The 8,797-nt window shown below is 39.7% G+C and overlaps 1 protein-coding gene across 1 annotated transcript; it reads right to left on the bottom strand.

Annotated features, from left to right (window-relative positions):
• Positions 1-1,676: 1,676 nt before the first annotated feature.
• LOC138851020 (uncharacterized) lies at positions 1,677-4,675 on the bottom strand. Its single transcript, XM_070082013.1, has 4 exons — positions 4,541-4,675; positions 3,679-3,772; positions 3,295-3,392; positions 1,677-2,127 (listed from the first exon to the last, which is right to left on the bottom strand). The coding sequence occupies exons 2-4, from the start codon at positions 3,755-3,757 to the stop codon at positions 1,969-1,971; spliced, it is 336 nt and encodes a 111-aa protein (XP_069938114.1). The 5' UTR covers positions 3,758-3,772; positions 4,541-4,675; the 3' UTR covers positions 1,677-1,968.
• Between the last annotated feature and the right edge of the window lie 4,122 nt (positions 4,676-8,797).

The raw sequence follows: 8,797 nt of genomic DNA, 5'->3' as shown, positions 1-8,797 counted from the left end.
AATTGAGGTGTTTTATCTCCGTTATGCGCGCCGTGAAAGTTCTCTGTACATTTTCTAGATCGGCAATTTCACCTGCCTTGAAAGGTGCTGTTAGTGTGCAGCAATATTCCAGCCTAGACAGTATAATAACCTATGTGACATGTCAAGATATCTTATTAATGAAAATAAGATACCAGATATACTAAGCAAATTTCCTAAATTTGCTTGTAACAGATAAGTGAACTATAGATATGTAGATATAAATCCATATGTATTCCTGTTAACCCTTTGGGCCTAGTTCCTAGGCCTTTTGTGTATCCATATGCTACCGTCCACAGGATGGATATGGGGTGCACAATAAACTAGCCACTTCGATGGCAAAATCTAATCTAAATCTAGAAAAGCCCGAATAAGAGAATTAACACAAACATAATAACTGACACAGAGAGTATTTCCTGAATATTCAGGAAGGTTCTACGTCACCAGTTGACAAAATGAGGGATTTTTTCCCTGTATTTCATTAGTTAGAATGTTATAAATGAAGGTATGCAAATGATCTACTACTGTAATGTAACTTCTTACGTCACATGACCTGTTCCCAGCGGTTAGAAGCTTAGGGCTGGCTGTTAACTATCTCTTAGTTATTTTACCTCATACTGTCTGCAAACTGTGAGGCCTACACACAGGTGAGGCCTACACACAGGTGAGGCCTACACACAGGTGAGGCCTACACACAGGTCCCCCCACCCCACATGGGGTGGGGGGGGGACCTGTGTGTGCTTGGCACTCCTCTGGGCCTCTCTACCTCAGTCAGAGTTATTATTGTTATTATTATTATTATCATAATCAAGGGGAAGCACTAAACCCGTAGGATTATATAGCACCTGTGGGGGGGCTGTGGAAGGTATTCAGGTTTATTCAGGGAACTGGAGCACATATCCAATTCCCTAGATCAAGTGCCCCTCACCACCTCAGTCAGGGGCTGGTGCCACTGCACTACAATACTCTGAAAAAAAACTTACCCTGTTTCTCCTGTTGTAGCCCTCGCAACATTGCACCGCTCCTGATGACGCCCTGAGAAGTGTGAAAGTACTTGAGCTAAAGATTTCCACTAACTGTGGCTTGTCTTGCATTGTTAAGATCGCCTGTCTACCTATATATATATATATATATATATATATATATATATATATATATATATATATATATATATATATATATATATATATATATATATATATATATATATATATATATATATATGTCGTGCCGAATATGTAAAACTGGTCAATTAGCAAGAACTCATTTAAAATTAAGTCCTTTCTAAAATTTTCTCTTATACGTTTAAAGATATATTTTTTTCTTTAATGTTAATGTAAAAAATTTTAATTTTGAACCAAAAGAATCTTAGAAAACTTACCTAACCTTATTATAACAAGTGCAATTTATTTTAGCCTAACCCAACTAAATATATTTTCGATTTGTTTACAGTAATTTAATACTAAACAAACACAATGAAATATATATTTTTTCGTTAGGTTAAGAATGATTTTGGCGGAATTATTGCATACACAAATTTTCACTTGTCCTATATGGCAAGATGAGCGTTGCTATTTAAGCCAAAATCGCAAGTTCTGCCTATTCGGCACGACATATATATATATATATATATATATATATATATTGAAAGTCAGTAGTTTCAATGCAGTTCAACTTTATTATATAAAATAAAATTAGATACATAAAGCAAAGTTCTTCCTGGGTTCATAATACAGAAATTGTGATGATATCGTCTAGATTATAAATAAAATCTTGTGTGAGATGGTAATCCCACAGTGATCAAACAGCACCCGGGGGAGTGAGAAGTAATCAGGCTTAATCCAAGGAAGGGTTACTCCAGTTCCTTGGATCAAGAATCCTTCACCGTCCTGAGGGTAGTGAAGAATCGTTGACGTTAGTATTTGAGTTGTCAGTTACACCAACAGTCTTCTAAGAACTCCATCTGTTTCTACGCCTCTCCTGTTGAATTTTGATGCGACCTGACCTGCGGCGGGCGCCAGCACCGCGTCTGGTCCTGATCTCACTCAAAGGTCCGGGACCGAACACATCTGATGGTCTGGTGTCCTCCTCACTCTCATAGTCATCTCCCTGTAACATATTATATCATTCTTTCAAGAAGAAATTTTAGCACTTAAAAGATGTACTTTAGGCCCGGTGGCCTGGTGGCTAAAGCTCCCGCTTCACACACGGAGGGCCCGGGTTCAGTTCCCGGCGGGTGGAAACATTTCGACACGTTTCCTTACACCTGTTGTCCTGTTCACCTAGCAGCAAATAGGTACCTGGGTGTTAGTCGACTGGTGTGGGTCGCATCCTGGGGGACAAGATTAAAGACCCCAATGGAAATAAGTTAGACAGTCCTCGATGACGCACCTTCTTGGGTTATCCTGCGTCGCTAACCCTCCTGGGTTAAAAATCCGAACGAAATCTTATCTTAGTAACTTTGGCTAAATTAATTAGGGAAAAATTTCGCCCATCAGCAGCTGTGTCAACGCGTCATTGGTGAGTGAAACCTGACGCTTGACGTCTCTCTCATACATCTGTTGGTACTATATACATCTGTTGGTACTATATACATCTGTTGGTACTATACACTGTATTTATAACAAGAAAATTCTTAAAAACCCCTTAAAGGTAAGCAACGATTAAAACAAACGAGCTCTGCTTTATTTCTTCATAACATGTTGTTAAACAAGACCGTAACTAGTTTAGTGGGCCCTTGAAGTGGGTGCCATCATGTTACACAAGGGCTTTTGATCCAAGAGCTTTTGTTTCCCAGGGGATGCATGACCTCTTCGGGTTTAGAGTTTCCTAACGATTATATTAATAATTACAAAACTAAAGTGGGATCAGCAGCCAGGACAATATGGGCTTCAACCAGGTCGTTCCTGCATCTAGTAACTGCTGGACTCTTAAGTCTTGGATACACTGAAACACAAGCAGAATGCAGATAGTGTCTGCAGACATTTCAAAAGCCATCGTTAAGGGGCACGTAAGTGCCCCTTAACGATGGCCCTTTTTCCACTATAATCTACCTATAATGCCCCTTTTTTCACTATAATCTACCTATAATGCCCCTTTTTCCACAATCTACCTTGTTCATAATTACTATCGCTGTTTAGTAAGGTCAAGTCCAGGATCTTTACTTAATTCATGGTATAACTTAACAAATCTTTGAATGACAATTGTGTTGTAGATGTCTGAGCACAGCTGAGACCTCTACATTATAAAGCACCACACACTAGTTTTCTACATTACCTCCGTTGAACTGGTGTCGTCGTCTCTGCCTAGGAAATCATTCTCAGGTGACAGGTAACTGCTCTCTAAGCTCTCCTCAGACTCTTCCACACTGATACCTGAACGGGAGGATAGTGTGATATCTCTACACACTCTGCAGTGAACTTTTCACATAGTGACAAGCATTATTGTTTTATGATTTGGTCAGTACATTTTATTGCAAAAAAAGTTGATTTTATTACTAGATATGAACGAACGGGCACACTCATACACACGCAACCTCCCACCTACACACACACACACACACACACACACACACACACACACCTGTCAGCAAAATCCTATTTTTCCAGTCTTCGACACATTGACGCCAAAAATATTACTAATAATGATGAAGGTACTGACGAGACTCAGTAGGAGTAGTGGTGTAACAGAGAGCTATCAGCAGCACAGCTCCTGTCAACCACCTCAGACAGCCAGCCATCACAACCTCTGCTTCCTGCAAGATAAAACACTCCGCTCATGTGAAGCTGTCTATTTATACATAAAATGTAAAAATATAATAACGTTCAGAGTAATAGAACACAGAAAAGAATTCCTAATTGTTAGAAAACCTTCATACAAACAAGTCAGGTGCATACTGCAAAGCACTAATCACTGAAATATAACTGATGCAGCATTGCTGTAGCATTGCTGTAGCACTGCTGTTAGCGTTCTCGTAAATCAACAACTCTGGTGATAAAAAATTACGTTTCTGCCTTATTCATATCCGAATTATTCGAGTTAAATTTCATCAGATTCATAAGGGACAGGCGTTCTGAAACATCATTTAAGAGGCACATAAGTTCCCCTGTCTTCAAATAACATATTAATTTTTCCACTATAATCTACCTTGTCCATAATTACTACCGCATTTGCTTCGTCTGTTTCGTAAGGTCAGGTCTAGGATCTTTCCTTAATTCATGGTATAACTTAACAAATCTTTGATGACAATTGTGTTGTAGAGGTGTGAGCACAACTCAGCACAGCTCAGACCTCTACAACACAATTATCATCAAAGATTTGTTAAGTTATACCATGAATTAAGGGAAGATCCTGGACTTAATCTTACGAAACAGACAAAGCAAATGCGGTAGTAATTATGGACAAGGTAGATTATAGTGGAAAAATGAATATGTTATTAGAAGACTGGGAGACTTAGGTGCCTCTTAAGGAGGCCGCGGACTTACCCAGAGATAAAGCCAAAGGGGAATACGAATTCACTGACCTGTTAGGAGTATACTGTGTGGTGCTGGCAGCTGCTGCTGTGTGAGTGATGTTCCAAGCTCCCTCTTTATTATATACCAGTTATGTACGGTAGTTATGGTTGCTTTGAGGATTCGTCAACAAGATAAACCCTTTGTGGATTCCCCAGTCCTGATGATAACATTAATGCGTATAAAGTGACATACGCACTAGCTTGGACTGATAAACACAGCTGTGTACTGAGAAAACCTGATTTAATGAATACTTTCACACAAAGTAAAGAGTTATTAATATAAGTTACTTAGAGCGAAATTTAGTCTATAAAGAAGCGCTCGCTCAGTGTTTCATATTTTTTGGGGCAGAAATAACCATTTAGTATGCTAGGTTGTAAGCTAGTACTTAACGGGTTATAAATGATAATTAACACCTAATCACAGTATAATTATATATATATATATATATATATATATATATATATATATATATATATATATATATATATATATATATATATATATATATATATATATATATATATATTTTTTTTATTATCACACCGGCCGATTCCCACCAAGGCAGGGTGGCCCGAAAAAGAAAAACTTTCACCATCATTCACTCCATCACTGTCTTGCCAGAAGGGTGCTTTACACTACAGTTTTTAAACTGCAACATTAACACCCCTCCTTCAGAGTGCAGGCACTGTACTTCCCATCTCCAGGACTCAAGTCCGGCCTGCCGGTTTCCCTGAATCCCTTCATAAATGTTACTTTGCTCACACTCCAACAGCACGTCAAGTATTAAAAACCATTTGTCTCCATTCACTCCTATCAAACACGCTCACGCATGCCTGCTGGAAGTCCAAGCCCCTCGCACACAAAACCTCCTTTACCCCCTCCCTCCAACCCTTCCTAGGCCGACCCCTACCCCGCCTTCCTTCCACTACAGACTGATACACTCTTGAAGTCATTCTGTTTCGCTCCATTCTCTCTACATGTCCGAACCACCTCAACAACCCTTCCTCAGCCCTCTGGACAACAGTTTTGGTAATCCCGCACCTCCTCCTAACTTCCAAACTACGAATTCTCTGCATTATATTCACACCACACATTGCCCTCAGACATGACATCTCCACTGCCTCCAGCCTTCTCCTCGCTGCAACATTCATCACCCACGCTTCACACCCATATAAGAGCGTTGGTAAAACTATACTCTCATACATTCCCCTCTTTGCCTCCAAGGACAAAGTTCTTTGTCTCCACAGACTCCTAAGTGCACCACTCACTCTTTTTCCCTCATCAATTCTATGATTCACCTCATCTTTCATAGACCCATCCGCTGACACGTCCACTCCCAAATATCTGAATACGTTCACCTCCTCCATACTCTCTCCCTCCAATCTGATATTCAATCTTTCATCACCTAATCTTTTTGTTATCCTCATAACCTTACTCTTTCCTGTATTCACCTTTAATTTTCTTCTTTTGCACACCCTACCAAATTCATCCACCAATCTCTGCAACTTCTCTTCAGAATCTCCCAAGAGCACAGTGTCATCGGCAAAGAGCAGCTGTGACAACTCCCACTTTGTGTGTGATTCTTTATCTTTTAACTCCACGCCTCTTGCCAAGACCCTCGCATTTACTTCTCTTACAACCCCATCTATAAATATATTAAACAACCACGGTGACATCACACATCCTTGTCTAAGGCCTACTTTTACTGGGAAAAAATTTCCCTCTTTCCTACATACTCTAACTTGAGCCTCACTATCCTCGTAAAAACTCTTCACTGCTTTCAGTAACCTACCTCCTACACCATACACTTGCAACATCTGCCACATTGCCCCCCTATCCACCCTGTCATACGCCTTTTCCAAATCCATAAATGCCACAAAGACCTCTTTAGCCTTATCTAAATACTGTTCACTTATATGTTTCACTGTAAACACCTGGTCCACACACCCCCTACCTTTCCTAAAGCCTCCTTGTTCATCTGCTATCCTATTCTCCGTCTTACTCTTAATTCTTTCAATTATAACTCTACCATACACTTTACCAGGTACACTCAACAGACTTATCCCCCTATAATTTTTGCACTCTCTTTTATCCCCTTTGCCTTTATACAAAGGAACTATGCATGCTCTCTGCCAATCCCTAGGTACCTTACCCTCTTCCATACATTTATTAAATAATTGCACCAACCACTCCAAAACTATATCCCCACCTGCTTTTAACATTTCTATCTTTATCCCATCAATCCCGGCTGCCTTACCCCCTTTCATTTTACCTACTGCCTCACGAACTTCCCCCACACTCACAACTGGCTCTTCCTCACTCCTACAAGATGTTATTCCTCCTTGCCCTATACACGAAATCACAGCTTCCCTATCTTCATCAACATTTAACAATTCCTCAAAATATTCCTTCCATCTTCCCAATACCTCTACCTCTCCATTTAATAACTCTCCTCTCCTATTTTTAACTGACAAATCCATTTGTTCTCTAGGCTTTCTTAACTTGTTAATCTCACTCCAAAACTTTTTCTTATTTTCAACAAAATTTGTTGATAACATCTCACCCACTCTCTCATTTGCTCTCTTTTTACATTGCTTCACCACTCTCTTAACTTCTCTCTTTTTCTCCATATACTCTTCCCTCCTTGCATCACTTCTACTTTGTAAAAACTTCTCATATGCTAACTTTTTCTCCCTTACTACTCTCTTTACATCATCATTCCACCAATCGCTCCTCTTCCCTCCTGCACCCACTTTCCTGTAACCACAAACTTCTGCTGAACACTCTAACACTACATTTTTAAACCTACCCCATACCTCTTCGACCCCATTGCCTATGCTCTCATTAGCCCATCTATCCTCCAATAGCTGTTTATATCTTACCCTAACTGCCTCCTCTTTTAGTTTATAAACCTTCACCTCTCTCTTCCCTGATGCTTCTATTCTCCTTGTATCCCATCTACCTTTTACTCTCAGTGTAGCTACAACTAGAAAGTGATCTGATATATCTGTGGCCCCTCTATAAACATGTACATCCTGAAGTCTACTCAACAGTCTTTTATCTACCAATACATAATCCAACAAACTACTGTCATTTCGCCCTACATCATATCGTGTATACTTATTTATCCTCTTTTTCTTAAAATATGTATTACCTATAACTAAACCCCTTTCTATATATATATATATATATATATATATATATATATATATATATATATATATATATATATATATATATATACATGTATATATATATACAGTGGTCCCTCGTTGTTCGTAATTAATCCGTTCCTGGAGCCGTTACTATAAACAAAATTTACGATTTACGAATCAATTTTCCCCATAAGAAATAATGTAAATACAATTAATCCGTTCCAGACACCCAGAAGTATTAAAACAAAAAAATTTTTAACATGAAATATGCATGTAGTACATAAACAATACAATGGGAAATGATGAATGAAACATTAACAGCATAACACTTACCTTTATTGGAGATTTTTCTTAGTGTATGGGAGACTGGAGGAGGAGAGAGAGTGGATTGTTTATAGTTTGGAAGGGGAATCCCCTTCCATCAACACCTCAGGTACCATTTGCTTTTCTGGGGTTGCTTCTCTTCTCTGTTTCTTAATGCCACTAGGACCACCTTGAGAGTCACTGGAGTCCTGTCTCACAAAATAACTGTGGAGAGAGCTCTGTTTCTGGCTTCTCTTTAACACTTCCCTAAAATGGCCCTGGTGGCCTGGTGGCTAAAGCTCCCGCTTCACACACGGAGGGCCCGGGTTCGATTCCCGGCGGGTGGAAACATTTCGACACGTTTCCTTACACCTGTTGTCCTGTTCACCTAGCAGCAAATAGGTACCTGGGTGTTAGTCGACTGGTGTGGGTCGCATCCTGGGGGACAAGATTAAGGACCCAAATGGAAATAAGTTAGACAGTCCTCGATGACGCACTGACTTTCTTGGGTTATCCTGGGTGGCTAACCCTCCGGGGTTAAAAATCCGAACGAAATCTTATCTTATCTTATCTCTTACATGTTGCCAACCTGGCTTGCAACAACCTTTTTAGGGTAATGTTTCTCCATAAAGCTTTCCATCTTACCCCACATAGTAAAAATCTCTTTAATTTCTGAAGAAGGCACCTTCTTTCATCTCTCTTCCTCCTCCTCTGCAGCAAGATTCTGAGCTGCGATGTGTTGCTCTTCCTGCTAAAGCTCTTGCAGCTCCTCAGTGGTGAGCTCTTCACTGTGGTCTTCTACCAATT

Source organism: Cherax quadricarinatus, unplaced genomic scaffold (genome assembly GCF_038502225.1).
Source record: "Cherax quadricarinatus isolate ZL_2023a unplaced genomic scaffold, ASM3850222v1 Contig5951, whole genome shotgun sequence".
Classification (NCBI taxonomy): domain Eukaryota; kingdom Metazoa; phylum Arthropoda; class Malacostraca; order Decapoda; family Parastacidae; genus Cherax; species Cherax quadricarinatus.
This window is presented reverse-complemented; position numbering and strand designations above follow the sequence as displayed.

Bases quoted from the DNA above. Each gene is read 5' to 3' on its own strand.
- LOC138851020 (XM_070082013.1), bottom strand. From the start codon at position 3,757: ATGGCTGGCTGTCTGAGGTGGTTGACAGGAGCTGTGCTGCTGATAGCT. The intron at 3,393-3,678 runs GTCAGTACCTTC...CCTCCCGTTCAG, and splicing joins CACTACTCCTACTGAGTCTC to GTATCAGTGTGGAAGAGTCT. The intron at 2,128-3,294 runs GTAATGTAGAAA...AATATGTTACAG, and splicing joins ACGACACCAGTTCAACGGAG to GGAGATGACTATGAGAGTGA.